The sequence below is a fragment of the Ammospiza nelsoni genome, chromosome 6 (genome assembly GCF_027579445.1).
Source record: "Ammospiza nelsoni isolate bAmmNel1 chromosome 6, bAmmNel1.pri, whole genome shotgun sequence".
NCBI classification, from domain to species: domain Eukaryota; kingdom Metazoa; phylum Chordata; class Aves; order Passeriformes; family Passerellidae; genus Ammospiza; species Ammospiza nelsoni.
Window position 1 is genome coordinate 2,721,778 of NC_080638.1, and position 22,030 is coordinate 2,743,807.

Below are 22,030 nucleotides of genomic sequence, written 5' to 3' on the forward strand. Positions count from 1 at the left end.
GGTTAACAGAGGTGAAAGAAGCCAATTATTGGCTGTCTTTCCACAGGACAGCTGCAGATGGATTTCACTGCAGGCAAATATGGACTCTTCTACCACAAGGATGGTTATGATGACAGTTATTTTTGTGTAATTGTATAAAAGAAAACAGATTTTTTTTGCCTTCCAGTGACTTGTGTAGATGTTTATTGAAAACTACTGTGAATATGCTGGCAGGGAATGGGAACGTGTGAGGGACTGGATTCCCCATGCTAACAATGTTAGCAACTTTTTCTGTCAGTGTGTGAATGAGTGAGAGTTTTTTAATTTACTTTTCTCCTCTTATTTTCTTTTTTTACCTTGAAATTGCAGTTGATTTGAACTGTAGAGTTTTTCTAACTGGTGTATAGTGTGCACTTAGCTCTCTTATGGCTTGCCAGCTCAGGCTCTGCTGGCTCCTCTGTATGCAGTAATGACAGAGACAACTGCTGCAGGTTAGTGGGAAGCCCTACAACAGCAAAGCACACCATTAAGGACCCAGAAGGTGTCTGTGTCCGAAACTTGTCACCCCTTCTCTCACGTCTCTATTGCTTGGTCCAGTACATTGTAAAAATGTTTTCCCCAACTCTTTCTTTTATAATTAAAAATGTCTTCTTTTCCCTGCGAATTTCTTTTGTTTCAGTGGTTGTAGTTTAAATGTGTAATGAGGCTCAGTGGACTAAAAACCAAATTCTCTGACTGTTGGGATTCTGGAGAAGTCCCTTCCAGTTAGGGGCAATTCTAGAGCAAGGGCCAATGTCTCAGAGTTGATGTGCTTTTGTTACACAGCAGACTTCTTGTCGTGTTGGCTGCTCCTTGGCCTGTCACTGCTTGAGCTGGGCTGCTTTGGAAGCCTCTTTGCATTTAGGCATAGTTCACAATTGTTAAAAATAGATTACAAACTGTTGTAAAATAGTTGATAGATCGTTAAGCATGTACTGTTAGTTTGGTTTTTATATTGTAAAAGGGGTTAAATGGGTAGTTATAAGAAATAGGGTACTCAACGTACCATAGCACACCTCAGTAAAGTGCACCAACCCCCAAGGGAAACCAGCCAGCCTGCACAGAACTGCAATGGCCCAATCGAGTGCCTTAAACCTTCATGCAAATGAAGGATCCAAAAAGAAACCAATCCAGAGGGACAACATACAGGATAAAAAGGGGCTTCTGACCCACTGAGGTCGTGCTGCTCCATCGGGGCCATCGCTGCTGAGCAGCCCCAGCGCCGGCGCTGCTCCATCCTCAATGGGAACGCTCCTGCTCGGCCCGGGCCCCCCTGCTTTGGGCCTTTCTTTTTCTTATAATAAATGCTGAAACCACTTTAGTACCGGGAGCTTGCTCTTGTTTTTATCAACAGTAACAATATTAAACATGGGGACAAAGGTGATGCTCCTCAATGTGATTTTCTGCTGCAGGTGAGAGTCTGCCTTTTCTCCTCAGACCTTTGGAAGTGGAAATGCTGAGTACATTCCTCCTTCATCTCCTGGTGAATGGAGTTTTGATGCTTTCCTTTGGTTTCTCTTTAGCCAGACCGAATTTATTCCTTTATAGATTTTTTTTTGTGTGTGTGTGGCATGGTCTGTTACCCACAGATGGGACTGCTGCTGCCACATCCTGCTGTGCTGCTCACTGTCCTGGACTGAAGTTCTGAAGTGAGTTGTGCCCCCATAAGCTTAGCCTGGTGCAGGCAGCTTTGTCTGAGGCTCAGAGAATCCTCAGAGGATGTGACTTTGAGGCACTTGGCATTTGTGGGGTGTTTTCAGGTGTGGGGCTGCAGACTCCTGAAAAGGAGAGATGTGTGCCAGCAGTGCTGAGGTGACTCTGCTGGGGCTGAGGGAATGGGCAGGCAGCCTGGCTCTCAGGGAAGGAACCAGCAAGAGTTGTGTGTTTTTTCATGAGGCAAAAAGCATACGTGGATTTGGCTTCTTGAAATGAAATAAATAGCTGTGTGAGAAATTGGATAATAACAAAATAATTCCTAGGACTCTGTGTGAAAAGAAATAAAATGGGGTTTGAAGACTCCCTTGATGTCCCTTGTTCAGTCCTATACTATTGAAATAGAAGATGAACCCGTGGCTCTTCTCTGAGAGTGTCCTGGCAGATGCTTTGGGCAGCTTTCATTTTAATTCATGTCTTAGGAAGCTAAGGTGGATGCTTAACCCATGTCTTCATATATATCTATATATCATGGATCTCAAATCAAGAAGAGAAATGTAGCTGAAACCATCATAACTCTACAGAGCAGGAAGGCTGATGAGGCTGTTTGGGTTCTTGTATTGAGCTACACTCCTTGTCAATAGGCAGCAGCTTTGCCATTTGTTGAAGGCACAGTTTCCTGAGAGAAACACAGGTTGTGTGCTAGCACCCTTGAACTCAGCCACGTGGGAAACTTTAGGCAGACTTCAATCCTTTAGATGTCATAAAGTAGAAATTACTCTTATGTTAAAATGCTATGCAGTAATTGATGACCAAAAATGTTCAAAACTTAAGTTTTACATCTTAGCAAAATTGTTTTTCATAATTTTATTTAAGATACCTTGAAAATTACTACATATAAGCATGTTTGGTTCTAAAAAGGTCCTTCCAGGTGCTGCCATGAAGTCTATTTTGGCACTAGGAAGTTGTACTATGTGCTTTTAGTTTTCCCACAGTATAGATATTTTGAGTGCTTTTTGCCAGAAATAGTTTTTAGTTTCATCCAAGTTACGTGTTATATGTGATTGAAAAAAATGCTTAAATGCTAAAGCTGTTGTATATAGGCTTGGACTAACACTTAAATTTTGTCGTGTGGCGTCATTGTATCAGTGACTGTGTTCATACACCAGTTTTGTTTTGCTATTTTTTGGTTTTAGCCTTCTAAAAATGTAGATCTTGCCCAGACTTTTGAGACTCTGGTTGCTTTCAAAACATTGGGCGGGACAGACTAGAACACCAAAATAAACCAAAAAAAAAAAAAGAATAAAATTCAAAGTCCTTATAGCTACTAAAGTTGGCGTTTTTATGGAATTGGATTTATAGCTGTTTATGTTCTCTTTTTGCAGTACAGCAAAAACACACAGAGTGAAGCTGCAACAGGAGGTTTTTATATGAATATATATGTGTGAATTGATATCACAGTTCAGGAACATGGGTAGCTTTAGCCTCCTCCTACCTCGCAGAGATGCAGAAGTGTTCTCCTTTGGACCCAAGACTTGGGAAGCAAAGCAACCCGTGTAAACCCGGGAGATCTCGCTGTGCTGGAGCGAGGCAAGGCGCTGCAGCTGGCTGGGATTTGTGGTGTGAGGCATTTGTTGTTTTGTGTTGCTACGTGGAGAGGGATGTGGTGTCCTTGGAGTCCAAAGGGTGAGTGTGACTCCCCACGCTCCTGCTCGGGCGGGTTGGGGTTTATGGCATTGCCCTTGGAGCTGATCCTGCACTGAAACGTGCCGGGTGGGTGCTGGGGGTTGTGCAGCAGAAACCTGAGACTGGAGGCGGGACAGACAGACGGACCCAGATCTCCTGGAACTGGTTTGGTTACATACTGCCCTCGTGTTCCTGATAAGGGAAAAGGGCTCCAGAACTTCCTCAGCGCTAATGAACGCAACTGTGGCTTGGTCGTGTGGGAAGTGTTGCTGTCGAGTTTTGCAGTATGTTTTAACTTCAACCACAGATATGGATTAAACCTGGAACTGAGAACTCAATAAAGACAAACCAGTTAGCATTGTTGAAAAAATGGCATAGTTAACCTCAGTGACTGGTGATTCCATTGTGGTAAGGACAGTTGATGCAACTGGCAAGGCTACCCTATTTTAACTTAGTTGCTGGTGTAGTGTTAAACTTTATTTACTCAAAACATAACAAATACCCTTCCATTAAGGTCCTTTAGGTTTTCTGTTGTTGATTTTATTACAGGCATGAACGAGCTACATGTGACATTTTTTTCTTAGTGTCTTCTTCAGTACTTTCCTCTCCTACTACCATAGGAGTCAGTTGCTCCATAAAAGGCAGCTAACACCATCTGATTACAGAAAAAAAAAATTACAGCCAGGGTATAGTTGGTTGAATTCTTAAATGTGTAACCTGTTGCTGGATTCCCCTCTTCTCTATGTGTGGAGACTTAAAGGTTAAAAGAAATAGAAATATTTCTGCTTTCCTTTGCTGGCAATTACAAATAATGTCAAGTCTTGCCAAAAATTGTATTTTATAGTTTTTAGATGCATATTTTTTGAGCTAAGATGATCTTACTTTGTATAAATTATTTTTAAAAGGTCTCAAGTCAGAGGGTTGCTGTGATGTAACCATGCTGAAAGCTTTTCTGTCAGGAGTTTGGCTGGTAGCAGGACGTGCAAACTTGTTCCAGATCAGGGATGTGCATGATGTGAGTTCCCTGCTTTTGTCCCTGGACCTTTTTGTGGTCTCACTGGTTATTCACATTTTGTGATGAATGCTCATAGCTACAAGAGGAGTATCGTGGTGCAGATTTGCTCTCAGATTGCTGGATTAGTGTGCCTGTCACATGGTTTGATTTTTTTTTTGTACTCAATTCCCTGTCGTTACTGTATTCCTTAGAGTAAATAATTATGAAACTGTGAACAATACATAATTTTACTCTCTGCTGTAAATCATCTCTGTGTAAATCTCTGTGTAAATCTCTGTATAAAAGGAATACTCCTGCACTGAAAGACATTTTGTTCCCTCCACCAATTTAGAATAAGCCTTTCCTTTAGGCTGTAATCTGCTCTCAAAGTGTGTCTCTTAAAAATTAACTGATGATCATGTTAACTTGCACTATATTCCTATTCCGGGACGGGATCACTTTCATAATAATGCAGTGGAATTTTTTTCTAGGTTAATTCCCTACCATGTGTCAACAAGAGCCATTAACTGTATGTGTGATTGCTTAATGGCTGGCCCGCAGTGACTCAGATACCAGTTCAAAACAGGGCTTTGCGTGCAGGTATTGTTCTCGCCAAGATCTTGATGATGTCTTGACTGGCACATGAATAGGGGTACATTAGAGCTAGTTACTGTGTCTGAAAGAAAGCTAAAACACCATGGAAGGAGAAAAAACCAGCAACAGGTTGACGTGACACGGGAAGGAGGCAGGAAAATAACTCTAGAGATACGGAGGGAGAAAGAGCGACATGTTACTCCGCTTGCAGGAACAGGCCTGCCTGAAGTTTTGCAGGTTTTCAGTTGCTGCCAGTGATAAAGTTGTAGGTCCTGCTTCAGCAAAATGCTAAAAGCTTACTGAAAGCTACAGGATGTAAATGCTGCTTTTTTTTTTACATTTTTCAAAAAGGGTTCTGTGTACCACTATTTGCTAAAATTAATGATAATCAAAATCTTCTTTAATAACCAGGGGCGGTGGATGATCTGAAGTTTGATTAATATAAAAAGTTTTAATTATTTCTGAAGTTTGAGTATTATGGAAAGTCAGATCAAGTGCTGTCACTTAGTTTCCAGTTAGAGCCACAGAAAAGTGAATGGAAACGTTGCTTATAAGTCAGAGCATAATTTCTTTCTGCTGCTACCAAATGGAGAGAAGCTACATATCTAGCCAACAAGAAATTGTCAGAACAATCTCCTGTCCTGTTTTCCTGTTAGACAAACAAAAGGGGCAGGGGAAGAAGGGTAGTTACTTGGTTTTGGAAAGGTCATGACAGGTGGTAGCTGGGCACAGAACATGGGAGCAGCCTTGGTCGGCTGGAGGGGGCTTCAGGCTCTGTAGGTGACTTTTGTTTTTAGCTTACTTCATGTAGCTCTGCACACTTGTATTCCTTGCCCTGCTGTTTGTTCGGTGCATTTAGGCAGCAAACCCCTGTAGGTGAGGAGTGTCTCCAGCTCTGTGTTTGCACAGCACCAGTCCACTGACGTGTTGAGCAGGGCCCTCAGCTTCTCCGGCAATGCAAAGAGCAGGTGATAAGAGCTGGTGCTCATTAGTGAGATAGCACGGGTACTTAGGAAAGGGCAGGTGGATTTGCTGCTGGGAACGCAACCTGTGTCTTGCTTAGCCACTCACTGCAGGTACTGACTGAAGCTTTAAATATTTGGATATTTTATTTCTTGTAAGAGTGTTTTTCTGGAAGAATAGGAAAATGAAGCATGCTTGTAAATGATGTCATGTCTCATAGGCTTTCTGTTACTCCAGAATGGCCTGTGAGTACAGAACCAGGTTTGTGTGCCTTTAAGTTTTGGAGGTCTCTGTGTTCTTGTCAGAGGCAATAGAAACATGCTTAAGATTGCTGGGGTGAGATGGAAAAATAAGAAGAAAAATCTGTAATAATTAAAATCTTCCCTTTTGCCATTAACAGCTTTGTTCACATTAAAAGCAACAGAAGATAAGTATCAAAAGGAAAAAATGTGTTGGGACAGGCAGTAAGGATTGGAGATAAGGGATGGTTAATACTGCAGAGTTCTGGCTGGTGGAACACCCAGGGGACCCTTCCCACTGGAAGATGGGCACAGGTAGTTGTGACTGTCAGAAATTGAGAGAGTGCAAACTTTAAATGCAATGCCAGTCTGACACTGGGGTCCTCTCACCATAGAAATGTTAGGTAATAGTATGGATATTACGCTATCATACTACTGCCTTGCAGTAAGAGATGTAGGTAGTAGATAAAAGGTAAGAAATTAATTTCTCAGCATGTTATTTAAACTTTATTTTGAACTCAAACTTCATTGCAAACTCAGACACTTTCCAAGTGTAGTTTGCTCTGTAAACATCATCTTTGCCTGGTATTTCCTTTCTTGCTGTTGATGATTTCTCACTTTTGGGGCTGGCATATCTGTGTGTAATGTGTATCCCTGGATTTTAGCTGCACTCTTTGGATTCCTAGTGCAGGCAGTTACCATTCCAAGCAGTAGTTGTGGTGTGGTGCTGCTTCCAAGAGAATTGTTGGCTTCTTGTCATCAGGAAGATAGAATAAAACAACACTCTACTACCAAATTTGTTTCTTTTTAATTGAATTGAAAATTTCATGCCGATCCTCTAGGCTTTCCATGCTTTCATTACATACTGAATACAATTAAGACATGGGGCAGTATTAATGTGACTTAATTTATTCTGTCCCTTCAGTAGTTTTATCACCATCCTGAAGGAACTGGCTAAATGGGAAAGAAGATCTAAACCAGAGATATAATTCAGTTCCTTCTCTCCCATGAGACTGGCTGCTGAGGGGTGTGATTTGGATGGAAATCACATTGGTTTTCATCATGTGAACATGTTCCTACAAGGAGCTGGGCACTGAATGTATTTCTTCAAGACTGTAGCATTGCAATACAACTTAATATTAGTCTCAGCTTGAGTTTGTCTGATTTCTTTTCTCCCCCTGCCCACTCGCCTTGGCTCCAGTGTCTCTGCCTCTCCCACTGCCACAACACCAGGGAGTTCTCTTGGGTAACACAGACACAGGTTAACACCTGGACAAAACTTGAAGTACTGACCATTGCCATGCATCTGTATAATGGGTCCTTTTTGTTTGTTTCTTTGTGGGGTTTTGTTGTTTTGTTTTTTATTTGTTTCTGATAACTGGTGAAAAGCCGTTGGTCTCGTATGCTAAGAAAAAAAATCTGTGTCACTTTGTCTTTATCCTCACCAGTGTTACTGTAATCAGGTCATGATCCATGTTATCAATGGTCCAAATGGGAAAGGTTGGCTGGTTGCTCCTGGGTACTTCCCAGCATTATGTTGAGGTGTATTTGCAATATCCTGGCTTATTTAATATAGTTGCTAAAAATATGAACAGCCTCAGCTTTTCCTACTGCTGAAACTGGATCATGAAACTACCTGGGGAATTTTATATAAGATGAAGACCTATTACCTAATGGTTTTGTACAAGTAGGTAGGAGGGCTTTATTCAAATATAGATAGCTCTGCCTAAGTAATTTTCTGCATGTTATAATTAAATAACTCAGTGGCAGACGGCCCAGACGTTGGAAAAGACTGAATGGAGCCTACAGTATTACCTGCTATTATCTATCAACAAACAGGTTAAGCTTGCTCAGAAGGCAGCATTTTATAGGAATTTAAAGGTGCCTTGTTGAAACATGATCTTTCCTTCAACCAACGCTCCCCTCTCTTTTTCTATCTCCTTCCCTTTCTCTCTTCTTTTCCAAACTTGACAGAATCAAAAAGCCAAAAAGTAGATAGCTATTAATAAAGTACTGGGAAGCACAGGGATGCATATTGATCTTATTTGTTTTAAACCGCCAATCTCAATTTGGTTTTGTTGAGATTTAATTTTGCTTTTCTGTAGCTGGGTATTTCATGGTTTGGCTTAAGGCCTTTTTTACAAAGCAGAGTGTTTTAGGCTATTAGCATGCAGTGCATGGATGTGGTGGGAAGGTGTCTGTGCCCCCAGTTCAGTGCAGAGCCAAGTGCTGAGGGAGGAGAGTGCGAGCTAGGACAGAAAGTGTAACGCTGGCATCTCCTGTGGGTTTTAGGAGACATGCCAACACAACAGAGCTGTGCAGAAAGTTTCTTTGCCTAAGATGTGCACACATTTGGAGGAGATGCAGTTAGAAATGGTAGGTATTGTCTTTACAAAAAAAGAAGACTCTTGCAGCTGAATGTCCCTCGGTTCACAGAGACTGGTGTTGTTTTCCTTTTCAATACCCATCAGTTATTTTGGGTATTGAAAAGGAAAACAGTGCCAGTCTCTGTGCTTATATCTTGGGCTAGTTTATCTATCATTTTGTTGTCCTTTCTGTCCTATAGGAAGTCTATACTTCCCATTTTGTTGTCCCTTTTTGTTGTTGCAACTTTTCTTCTCATGCCAGAATTATCGTCCCACTCCTCCCTGTCCATCACTGCTAGTCATCTGTTCTTTCCAGCCAGTCACGCTCGGGCAGTTGGGGTAAGAGGGAAATCTAGCAGGGCTCAGGCTCCTTTCTGGCAGAGACAGTGCTAAGATGACAGAGAAGGCTACCTGTGCCTGCAGGAGACACTGGGACATGCTGTGCTTTGCATCTAATGCTCTTTTGTCTGATGCCACTTATGAAAGCTGTGATTGAAGCCGCTATTTGAAGATGAGAGTTTCTGTTTGTAAAATATGAGAGAATCAGTAAGTTGCCATCCAAGAGACAAAGTATTGCTGCTCATCCTGAAGCGTGGGGATGTTTGACTTTGGTTAGTGGTAAAATCAACAATCCTTGGGAAAAAAAAATAAATCCAAGTAACTAAAACCTCACATCAGGAGCTGGAATTCTTGCAGAAGGAGTTTAATAAAAAGTTTAAGTGCCTTATGTTTTCTAGTTCAGTTCTGAAGTCTCCACTGCTGGTTGATCTAAAAGTGATTCAATATTTGGCATTATGCAAGATGAGATTGTCTTTTACTATGTCCAGCAAAGCTGCTTTTCCTCTTCCAAGGAAAATGGACACAGCAGCTTTAAATGGGGAAAACCCAACAGTTTCATGTTCATAAGAACACAGAAACCTCATTTGATGCCTGTTTTCAGCAAGAGGGAGGGTTTCATTGCTTTTAACATGATTGCCAGTTAGTATAAGTATTTTTAATGACTTCAAGTGTTTCTGTGTTAGGTGAAAGCAGGAAACTGCTAAACTCAGCTGGAAGTGAATATTCAAGTAGTTGTCAGAATAAACTGGAATGATCTATCTGAGCAGGCTGGAGACAACAAATGAGTGCTGGAGTGCCTTGGCTTGACTTTTCACCTTTTGCCTGTAAAAATGAATCTCTGCAGTGTCTGGGCTGGTGAAAGAACATTCACAGCTACAAGCTACTGTTTTAGTTAGTTTTATTCTTTTCTGTAGTACCTTCTTGGAAGAAGGACAGAGCTTCTGTTGGAGTGTAAGGTGCCTTATGTATCATTCAAAACTGCAGCCGTGGCACTATAGGAGGCGGTGCAACTGTTTATTTTCTGTGTTACATCTCTCCTCCCTGAAATGGACATCAACTATAAATATAAGCCTGTGATTCATGTTATCCCCTGAGACGCAGCCTCTTGCTAAAGAGGTTACCACCTTTGGCAGCTCATATTTTAGTTTCAATGCCAGCCTCTTGGCCATCCTTTTAGTTTCAGTGCCAGCTTCTTTGCCCCATCATGCCCTTCAGTGTTTCCAGGAATGGGGCATCTGCCACCTCTGCCTTGGTCATGTTGTCAATGAGTGAAGAGTTAAGTTAGCCTGGCTCTTTAGGACAGATAAACCCAGTTCATGGCTGCCTGGTGAGAGGTACAGGTCTACCCATGGTTCTCCTTTTTCCTGATGAATCTGCAGTGTAAACCGTGGTATTACCATCATCTTAACTCTCTTTGAGCTGTTGTGTATGTTTTGCACTTCCTGGGGAAAAGGAACTTGGTAAAAATTTCAGCTTTTCAGCAAGGTATTGTGATAAGCAGTCCCTGAAGATTCATGTGATAAAGACAATCACAGTTGATATTTCTGTCTGTCCCAAGCATAAATGTGGGTCTGAGCTTAAAATTAAGGCACAGGTGTAGTTTGCTGGGCTGACAGACCATACTGGGGACTTGTTGGAGGAACAAGAAAACTGTGACAAGCCTTTTAGATACAGAGTCTGAACTAGAGTTAACCAATTTAGGGCAAACATATGGGGGTTTTGGTGTTTTATTTGTTGGGAGTTCTGTGTGTTTGGTGGCGGTTCAAAGGTTTGCAGGTGTTGTGCTGCTTTTAAGGCACTTAGATCTGGATGTAGGAACCCAATCCATAGTAGGTCTTCCAACCTAGTCCTGCTGAAAAGGAGCTTCAGGCAGCTGCTGGCATGGTCCTTCTGTTGTGTGATAGCATCACTCCCATGAAAACTGCTAGGGCTTGGGATAGTACTGCTAATGTTCTTTTATTCATTCTAAGGAACTTTTTAAAATATATTAGCATCCTAAATGATTTCTGGGTTTATATTCCCAAGGGATTCTTAGGAGAGAAACAGGTGGTGTATGACAGCTTCTCAGTGGAGATTTCTTTGACATGTCAATGGACATACTAATATTTATCTTTATGAAATAGACAGCCTTCTTGCATAGACTGATCCCTTTTTTTTTTCTTTTAAAGTTTAGGAGTAGTAAAATGACTATTTCTAAAATGCAAACAGTAGAAACTTAGCAAGGGCTATTTTTGTTTTGGACTGTGGTTTTGGCACAATAATGACAAAAATATTTGTCATCATTTTGTTATAGTATATTGTGGTCTGCCATTTTTGTTGCAATTCTTCTATTAATTATGTGTTATTAAGAGTATCTTCCCAAATTAACTAGGTAAACTTTATAGAGACTAGTTATTAAGTAATCTAATTTTAGTGTCATGGGTGTTCCTAATATTGTTTGAAAATTCTTGGTCATGAACTACTTAATATTTTATTACCAGTGTATAGTGCTTGTGAACTCATTCTTTGAGGAGATTCTGTAGAGTGAAATGAAAAGAAAAAAAAAATTATATGTATCAGCAAAGCTGCTTTTACATAGTGTTCTTCATTAAACAAGAATTGTTTTAAGACTTGTATGATGATCATTAGGAGACTTTCAGAGCTGGTGCTTGGATATAGCCCAAAGTTTGCAAATCAGTGCTATAATGACTGACTTATTTATTTAGTAAGAATTACTACCACATGTAATGAAGGCAAATGCAGTAACTTTGTAAAAATTCCAGCTTTTTAGCAAGGCATCATGATAAGCAGTCCCTGAAGATTCATGTGATAAAGACAGTCACAGTTGATATTTCTGTCTGGATTTTTTACAAATTCAGCTTCACTGAAAATAGATTTCTGTAGAATTTGACAATGTTGATGATGGTTCTCATTATTAAAGCAATCTGTTTCATGCTTACATCCAAAGAATCTACTTCCCAAATTAAAACTGTAGAGCCTAATTCTTGAAGCTCCAGGGAAAAACCATTTTTAGTTAATGTCAGATTCCAGAGAAAGCCAAAATTGCTTTGAATTGGGATGTCAACCATTCTGTGTGTCTGCATGGTTTCCATTGACTTTGTTTAGGATTGCATAGGGCACTTCTGAAACTGGGCATTTATAGCTCTGGAAATTTCAAGACCATTGCTTTCAGCTGTCAAAGAGCAACAAATTTGTGTGCAGCCGCAGTCTTTGCCCAAGTGATGCATAAGCATTCACACAGTGCTTTCTGATGCTATGTGCTGTTGGCTTATTTCTGCTCCCACTATTTATTGTGGTGCATGTGACAGTAGAGTTTTATATCACCTGGAGTGTTTTTTCAGAGATGGGATTTTCTTACACAGGTTACTGGTTCTTAAGATTAGGGTCTGCACTCTCTTCTTACTCTTCTGCCCTATTCATAAATGCTTCCCAGCTGATAGCAAAAGTGGATTTGCAGCTCTCTAAAAAGGAGAGGACAAGCCTGGATGTGTGAAATGTGTGTATTTATGAGAATTTGGAAAATGAGGAGAATAGATGTTGCAGTCTCCCATGGAGCAGACAGATGACAGGTCATGTACCTGATACATTTATTTACTTTCCTGCACAAGAATAAAAACATCCTCAACAGCAACATTTTACTGTGACCAGGCTGCTGCCAAGGCACAAAACACTGCTTGAAGTGTGTGGGCTGTCGAGTCTGGAGATGAAACATCTGCAGTTCAGCTCCTTCTGGAGCTTGGTGAAAGGAGGCTTTTGTACCATAGTGGATTTGTTTTGGCTCTTGTCACAGCTGGGTTTGTTTAGTATGTGCTGAACCTTATTTTGATGCTCTTGAGTTAGGTTAGTATACTATGAGCAGCTGCTGAGGAGCAATCTCTTAGTTTATGCTGAGAAGTGAGAAATGAAGGTTTTGGACTACTATAACATTTATTTCAGAGAAATGGCTGTCTCTGGGTTTAGTGTGAGTGCAGTTTTACAGGAATGCCTGTCTCTGGATTTAGTGTAAGAGGGCAGTTTTAGAGGAATGCCTGTCTCTGGATTTGGTGTAAGCACATTTTTACAGGAATGGCTGTGCTGTCTGGATTTAGTGTAAGAGGGCAGTTTTCACACTGGCAGCACCTGAGGGTCTCTGCTGCACAGGTGGTGTAGCAGATCAGCTGCCTGTCACTTGTTAATGTCAGGGAGGAGCTTCAGTGGTACTTGTTGGTCATTATTGAGATAAAAGGAGAGTTTGGGTTTGTTTGTTTTTATTTGAATTGTGGAGAGGTGACATGTAGGCATTATAGAACAACGGGGAAGACAGCAAGCAGGGAAGGCCCTCCTGACAAGTGTTACTGAATTGCTTATTAACTACATCCTGAAAAAACCCAAACCAGTGACCGAGTGGAAGGTAAGAACTTGGATTATGTCATGAATTGTTACACAGCTAGTTTAATTATCAAACCAAATTGTTTTTATGCTGCTTTTATTCACATTGAGCAATAACTTGCTTTAGGAGTGGATTATCTGTGATCGTTGTGTAGTTGTGAAGTGAGGTGATGGCACCAAGTTTGCCACTTAGTACTGCTTTGTAAAGAAAAGAGCTGAGCAGGTCCACATACCAATCATGTAAGCACTTGCTGCCAGCTTCCCTCTGCTTATGGACTGAGAATGAAATCTGATTAAAACTATTACCTCGAGGACTTTATAAGTTTTGTAGAAGGAAAACAAAAGAAAACAATAAAAGACTGTGGTAGAGCTAGGACATGTTTCTGCTATTCTTGCCAGTTGTTCGAGAAGTGCTGTTTGCCAGAAGCTATTTATTAAGTCCTAATGCATGTATTATTTTTTTTAAAGACAGTGTGGGATGAAAATTTGCGTGGTGGGTGGTCACAATATTTTTTTTTCATATGCTTGTGGTTTTAGAGTATTCTTAATCATCTGAGTTAAAACTGTATACAAGTGTAAGTTGGTAAAAATTAGTACTGTAGATAACAGTACTGTAGAGCCTCTTCCATGCATGCCTTCCCTGTAGTTTCACAGTAATTATTTTTGTTTAGAGGTGTTGGAAAACTTTGTTTTGTCAACTTCCCATTTTATAGGCCTTTGCTGCAACCTGATTCTCAAATTACAGTGACTTGAAAGTTCAGCATGCAAATTTATGGAAAGAGATATTTACTCTGTGATACTACAGTAGTTTTTTTTCTGTTACTGTACTGTCTGATGAGACTTTCTTTTTTGTATCCTTCTCATAGGATGTAAAAATCCTTTCCTGGTTATTAATGCATCTGTATTTGTTCTTTTCCAGAGATATCAGCATGAATAACATCACGAGACTACCAGAAGATGCCTTCAAGAACTTTCCCTACTTGGAAGAGCTGTAAGTATTCTACGCATGTTAAAGTTTTGCTGCAACATCATATGGCTGTATAAAGTGGAAGGTGGGTGGAGAAACACTGTTAAGTTGAGCTGTGAACAGAAAAAGCAATTATACTTTAAAAATATAATCTTGTACGTGTTTGGAAATCAGGACAGTAAATGCTACTTACAAGGGACTTTTTATAGTGATTATTTTAATCATGGCTAGAGTGATGACACATACTAATTACAGTGTTATCCAAAGATAACACAAGAGTTGTGTAATTACCATTGTTTCTGAAGGAGCTACAGTATAGCTGTTGCATAAGTTCCATAAAATAGGTGTTGCTTCATTTACTGAGCTGCTGGCTTCCATTGTCCTTGTAGGCTGCAGATGCAATGCTCACAAGCCCATCCTGACCTATATCAGAAGTTCTTTGGTACAGGGCTGTTGGAATAAATGTTGCTTCTTTTTTTTAAATTTCTCTGGCAGAAATTTTTTCCCACTTCCCACCTTCCTTTTGTCCTATTCTCATTTTAGCTTTCTTTTTTATGTTTTACTTGTCTGCTACTTGGATTTCTGAATCCTTGACCTCATGTGCTCAATATTTTGCTGAAGTCTTAGCGAAGATGCCTTGGCAAAGCTGAAGCATGCTTTCAACAGCATTGTCCTTAATTAGGTTGGGTTTCAGAGTCAGTACACAGGTTTGACATTCACTTACTGCTTTAAGTACTGTTGGGTGGCACGTGCTTTCTGTGTGCCTTAGAGTTTCCTTATCTGTGAAGAGAGGGTGAGGGTAATGGTTCAACCTGTGCAAGAGAGCTTTGAGAACTTCCAGTACTAAGCAACAGATAAGACAAAGCCCCTGCAATTTGCTTGCCTCTCCTATATTTTCAGTGACAAAGTAGGATTTCTTTTATTAAAGAGCATTTAAAATACAAATTAAAGCTGTCTCTATTTGTGACTTTGGCAAGATAGGACTGTGAATGCTGCTGCGTTGAGAGGTTTTTCAGTAAATCACCTCAGGGAAAGAACAGTTTTCCTAAAGGCACTACCCTTATGAGCTAGGCAAGTGTTCTTCTGACTTCATAAAGAAGGAAACAAATAAAGAATGAAAACCATTTGTAGAGGGCAAAAGACTAAATGAACCCTGTAGCAAAACTGCAGATAAAGCCCTGAACCCTTTGACTCTGGTTATCTGTTATAACCAGTACAACCACTGCACCTCACTGGAGCAAAGATACTGAGAAATTGGTAAGAGATGGATTGCTTGCTTCTGAAGAAAGATTTGGGTTCCTGAAGGTTGCTTCTTTGCACTTCTCCCTCACTAGTTACTCTAATAAGGTGTTCCACCTCTCCTTAGAATTTTGGTCTCTCTTACACCCTGATAACGTAGCACTAATTACTAATGCACCTAAATAACTCCATTTTACCTGGTTCTTAAATAGTTTTGACTCAGGTCAGTACAACTGTGAAGTGCAGTTGAGTTGATTTATGCCAGAGAAATTGTGTGTGATATATCTCATTTCATGTTTAACAGGTTCTGGTTTATTCCCTCTGATTTAAAGTATTGCTTGTATCTGTGATATAGGCAAGAATGCTTTATGTAGAAAAATAGATTTTCAGATGGTGCTTTTGTGTAATTGACAGAATTTAAGAAAGGCTCTATGGCATGAGTAGTCAGCTGGAAAAAAAAGAGTGGCCTAGGAAGGCTTGGTTGGCTTCAGAATATATACTAGCAAACATTCCATATGTGCTTTATAATATGTGATTCTGTATGTCTGTATGTTTTGTTAGACTAGATCTGTAGCCCACTTTTTAAATTTTAATTCTTTGTAAGCATGTTTCACACAAGAAGTTGAAAAGCCCAAACAAGTCTGTTTTTCCAACTTCGATGACTGTGGGAGACTTCATTTTCTTTCCCCAATAAGTAATTAAGCAATAAAACCTAATGGGTGGGTGTTATTGTGTAACTTCATAAACCTTGGGGTGCGTCAGGAGATAAAGAGGAAGGGCAGAGCCTTCGGCCCTCATCTGTTGTGCTTATTGCCTGAGTGGCCATTTGCTACATGTACCTCATTGTCCCCCTAAATTCCAGGTGTTCAGTTTAAAAAAAATAGGCTAGCATTAAGCTCAGAATTATGTGTGAACACCAAGAAGCTTTAAATCATTCTTAGCATGCTTACTTGATGTGTTAAAGCAACTTCTGGGAAAAAAAAACCAAAACAAAAACACAATTCCAAATTCCCTTGTTTCAGTTCAAGTTATTCTTAAATGGGAATATAATGAAGTAAGTTCAAACGAAACAGCTTTCCTCCTTAATAGAAATGTCCAGCAGCAGATATGACAGGTTTCTGTTTTGTTCTCCCTGTTCCCTTTTCTCTATGGGAAAGGGTACAAAAATGTTTCATTCTTTAATTTTGCTGGTTATGAGCAGGAGCAACTGAACTCTCATACTTCCTTCTGTACAACCACAGTTTTTCCTTTATATGATTGTCACAGTTTTTTCCTGGCTTTTATTTGTAGCTGAACAGGTCCAAATTCTGACTGCCAGGCCCCAGCAAATTTTTGCTTTTTTTGCTTTTTCAGCGCGCTAACCTGGGAGTTAGTGTCCATGCCAAAGAAAAGTGATTTAAAGAAAAGACTTAAAGTGGTGTTGGAATATGTGCTAAAAGTGACTTTTCATTGAGAAATTCTCCCAAGAATTACACTAAAGAAAATTAAAATCCCACAAACTAATGGGAATGCAGTAAGTACCCACACCAGCATGCAGTCTAGTGGGTCTCCATCAAGGAGACAGCCCCAGACACCTTTATCTTCATACCATGCCATAGCCCTGCCACTGTCAAATGCTGTGTTCAGTTAGCCCTTGGCAGAGTTGGCTAATTAATGTTGCAAAATAGTATCATAGAATTTAATGGAATGGAAATAGGAGACAATTAGAATGTATTATTTAGGCAACTGAGTTACATGTATGGAGAGGCTGAGATTAAAATGTTCAGTAGGAGCCATTTGAAATGGGGGTTGTCATTTCTTCAATGAAATTATTTGGTAGTCTGCAGAGGCTTCAGAGGATCATTTTCCAAATCCTGAAAAGAACACTAGTGGAAGAAGCAGAGCACCAGACTTGGAAAAGCTGGCAGCTCAATTCAGAAGTACCTTCTGCATCACCAAAGATAATTGGGTGCTTCAATCATGCATCCCAGGCTGGTTTCAGATGTTCTGGATTATCCAAGACACCTGCACCAGACTGACAGGTGTGACACAGATGGGAAACCAGTGGGTGCTGTGAATGGCAGTTTTGGGGCCAGGTGGAAGAGGACATCTGGAGCAGCACTAAATGGCCATGTTAGGGCAACTGACTCCCCAGCAAAGACCAAATTTGCAGGAGCAATCTGGGATTTTGTAACTTTGAGGTGATGCGCTATGGCAGCATTGCTCCCATCACAGGTACAAGCCAAGGGCTTTGGCCTTGTGCAGGGACAGGATGTGCCCGTTGGGTTGAGTGCTCCATTCACAGCCCTGTTCCCAGGGTCATCACGCGCGTCCCCGCAGCACACTCACCAGATGGCAGCAGGAATGAGCACTGTTTATAAATGTTACACAAATTCTCCCTGTCTGTGTAACTGATACCCATCTGGAAGTCATTTGCAAACTATTGGAATGGCAATGGTCAGAGTCAGGGAGAAGCAGACCACCAAGGGTTTTGCCTTAGCAGTTAATGATGTGTATTCTTCAGAAAATGCTAACATAAACATGCCGGAGCCTTAAACATGATATGGAAACTAAAAATTCTTGAAGAACTTGGCTGCGGTTTTCTAACCACACCTGAAGTATTTATAGAAAGCTAGAAGAGGAAAATATAACTAGATAATGCAGTGTTTTTAGAAAGTAGAAACCATTTTCTGGTGTGAATTTTTAACTAGAATATCCAGGTTGTGTTATGTTTTGATGGCCTTTTTAAAAGGTGGCAGTCCCTTCCAATATGTAAAGTTATCTAAAGTAGTATGAAGAATTTTACACTTTATTTGTGAATTATCTACTAGATTTAATTAAAAAGTCAGTCTCTTATTGAGGAAGGCAAAATTAAAATTATTTTTATTCTTGGCCAGTTTTCTAGTCTGTCTTCAGAAACTTGAACCACTCCAATAATGCAAAAGTATCTTTGACTTAATGACCTTTTAAGCTTGTTTTGATTTCCACTCTTAACCCTTTAGAATGTTGTGATCTTGTTTGCCCTGCACTCATGGGCAAGAAGCTTTGAGCTGTGTGTCTGCTGGTCCATGTGAGAAGCAGAGGACTACAATCTGTTCCTTGTCTATCTGTGGGTTACTTGTGACAGAAAGATGTGATTGTCCAAAGGGAACACCGGTAATTTCCCAGCCAGTCAGCCCTGAGCTTCTTCTGCAGGGGTCAGGGAGGAGGGTGCTCTCCACTCTTGGGCTGTTGGGTTTAAAAACCATATCACAGCCAGTAATGCTGCAAGGAAAGGAATCCTTCCTGAAAGCACCAACAGACACCAGGGCTCAGTCAACTTCCAGATGTGTACAGATACCAAGATCTGTTGTGGTTTTGTTTTTTGCTCATACATGATATGCAATAGTCTCTCTCCTGTGATGCTACCTTCAGATACTGTTTGTTTTTATCAGGCAAGGGCAAAACTTTCTTATTTAATGGCTGGTTGAAAATAGTTGGGGAAATAAGTAATAAAAGGAAGAGTTAGGTCAGTAAAAGTCTTCTCTTTTCTGAAACACAATGCTAATCTACTTTTTGAGAAATGAATAAACAGTGAACAAGAGACCACACACGTGCAACTAATTTTTGCAAGAAAATAAATAGTGTGACTGAGTATTTGCTTGACTATTTAATTATATCCATGTTGATTACAAGTCTTAAGAGGTCTTGCTTAAATATCTCCAGAGTCTCTGCTCATGGCTTTTAGTTGACAAAGTATATTTTAGGAACATAAGGAATAATTAAAATGTATACTAGCAGTGAAAATGAGGTGGGTTTTTGCCATAAGGTTGTAATCAGGAAGTGTCTGCAAGGGAGATGTCTAGAGTTATTTTCCCTCTTGACTGCAGCTGAAGATGACCACCTGGCTGAAATGCCACAGCTGCTTATTTTTGTAGTATCTGTTTCAGTGTGTAATTTAGATGGTACCCTTCCTCCTAATTTCTCAGTCAGCACCAAGTGGTATCATTGCTGGACAGGGAGAGTGAGTATTGTGTCTTTTTATTACCTGGATTTAAGAGTAGGACATGTCTTGGAGCTATGCCAAGGCTCAGCTGTTAGTTCAAGCGGCTGTGTCTTTTCTCACCTGGCTGTGGAACACTTGGTGGAAAAGCTTGCCTTGTCCTTCAGTGCTAGGTCTTTCAAGAACAGTATTTTCAAGGTAGTGTGTGAATGTTGATGAGATGGTGCCATTCTTTTCTCTTTCATGTATGTGAGAAATCCCAAGGTTTATAGTTAGAAACTGGAGGTGAAGGACTTGCTTTGAGTAGAAAAGGTAAGAATGAATGTTCATGTTGTCCTGATGCCTTGTGTTAGCTCACATGTGATAACAAAAACTGTGGTTAAACATCCTCTTATAAAACGGGCTGGCACAATTGGAGGCATTACTGCCCCATTGTTGAAACCCAGGGCACTGGGAATATTTCTCTCTCTGCTCTGGGGTACCCTGACCCCCAGGGCAGCACTGACTTTGGCCCTCATTCATGGAGAAAGTTTCCCAGACTTCAAGATAGACTGGAATCCACAAAAGTGTGAAATAGATTATAGAGAGCAGTGTAGGTGTATCACTTGGTGAGAAATACAGGTTTTGGGATTTGTAGTATGCTGTGGATGGAAGCAAGATGGAGGGCACAGGGTGCTGTCCTGGGTTTCTCCTTCATGCTTCTTCTTCCTCCTTCTTTATGGGTTTGGGTGGCATTTGGTAATTGGGCAGAAAAGTCCCCATTGCAGCTCTTTGGGATCAGTTATTGGATTAAAAGGGAAAATAATCCAGGTGTCAATCCTTAATTGGATAGTTTAGTCTTAAAAGATCTTGTACCAAGAGATTGTTGGCCATTTTGTGCCTTCTGATGGAAAGCTGCAGAACTCAGTAGTGAGACTGTTTTACTGATAAGGAATAATAAACACCTGAGTCTGAACATGAGCTACTGTCTCAAGTGCCTTCAATCCTGACCCAGAGAAACCCACAACTGGAACCCCTACACCCCAACTCTGTCCATTCAGCCCCACCAGCAGAGTCTGAAGAACAGGCAGAGATCTTTCTCCAGCTGCTTTTTTACGAAGGCAGCCAGTGTAGATACCAGCTGTTGGTTCCTCAAAAAGAGCCATATGACTCAGGTTGGAAGCCAGTGAGTGCCCTTCATCGATCTACCAGCTCTGAGTATTTGGACAGCTGCAGGAGGTGATTTCCTCAGTTGATTCAGCTTGAATTCCAAGAGGTAAAATGTTAGTGAATAAAATGCAAGGGGTAGGTTTCTCGTGTGGTAGCAAGTTAAAAGCCTAACTTGACCAGCCTGCTCACATTAGGAATGCTCGCTGCCTTGTGTGCCCTGCTTTACAAATCTAGCAGCGTGTTGTAACTTGCCCCTTCAAATTCTAGTCAAGACAAACCTTTAGGCAAAGACTCCCAAGTAGAATTAACCACAGTCAGCTAAGATATTTTTAAACATCACTTACTTGGTCTGCATTAAATGCTAAATGATGTTTCAAAACATGTTGGCCAACCTGTGTTTAATTAGTGTTTTTTTATCTCTGGGAGTCCTTAATCAATTTGGTTCTGGATGAGTTTTAGTCCTGCTGATACAAGGATATTTCTGTAGCTTAGAAGATTCTTGCTCTGCTTGACAGCTGCATGTTTTTTCCTGTTTGTGGGGATAGATGCTAGTAGGTTGAGTAAATTCCATTGTTTTTTGGAAGATGAGGAAGTTCTTTCTTTCCAGTTTCTGTTTCTACATGTTAATTTCCAAAGTTGACATGGTTGTATATAAGGATCCCAAGACTGGTTATTCTGCTGCAAGTACTTTTAGAGGACAACAAAACAGTTTCCTTGGCTGTAGTTGGTTTTTTTGAGTTTCAGTGTTCTGCTCACATGGCACGCACACAGCAGCTGGCTTAGCTGAATGGCCTGAAGGCTGAACTTTGCCGTGTTACACTTCAAGACCAGTCTTACAAGCCTTATTTATTATGCTGCCTGAGTTGCCAGGCTGGGCCTGTCTGAAGGTATAAAGCAGATAAGAAACTTCTGGAGGCTGAGCAGTAACTTGAGAAGCTCTTAAGCTCTCTCTCTCCAAGTACAGATCTCCAAATGGTGCTGGTGCCATGCAGTCCTCCCTGCTTCTCCTTTCAGTTTCAGAAACTGGAGCGTGGAACAAAAGGGGGTGTGTGTGTGTGATATCAAGTAGCCAGTTTGAGGCCAGGGTCTCAAGACTCATCACATGGGCTCTGAAAACCTTATACAAAAAAGGAGAAAAAAATCCTGTGTGTTGAAGGTGAATGCCTTATCCTCTGAGAAAGTAAGTGGGTATTTGCTGTCATCACAGTTTCATCGCAGTATGATGCTGTGTGTTACCATGAGATGTGGTGATGCCAATCTTTTAGCTCCTTTCCTCGCCTCTGCTTGGATGTTTGTGTTCTTGTATTTTTTTGTTAGTACAGAGGTATTCCTGGCTAATTAGCTTTGGCAGATGTTCTGGCACAGAAATAGTAACCAGATTCCTATGAAGTCATTTTTCCTACCCTTCTTATAGAAAAGTAAATTTCTAGATGATTCTGTTAAAATATTTGGTTTTATTTTAGCTGGAAAAAGCTAACAGTCAACCTAAGCTGA

The 22,030-nt window shown here is 40.6% G+C and overlaps 1 protein-coding gene across 3 annotated transcripts in view; it reads left to right on the forward strand.

Moving 5' to 3' along the window:
• Window positions 1–22,030, forward strand: part of LGR4 (leucine rich repeat containing G protein-coupled receptor 4) — a 75,135-nt gene that overhangs the window by 18,689 nt on the left and 34,416 nt on the right. For 2 of the 3 annotated variants that reach the window (XM_059474335.1, XM_059474336.1), the window contains exon 2: window positions 14,140–14,211. In XM_059474335.1, coding sequence (XP_059330318.1) covers window positions 14,140–14,211 — 72 coding nt within the window. Of the gene's footprint in view, window positions 1–13,202; window positions 13,243–14,139; window positions 14,212–22,030 lie in introns of those variants that run through there. The other variant, XM_059474337.1, reaches the window with a different exon arrangement.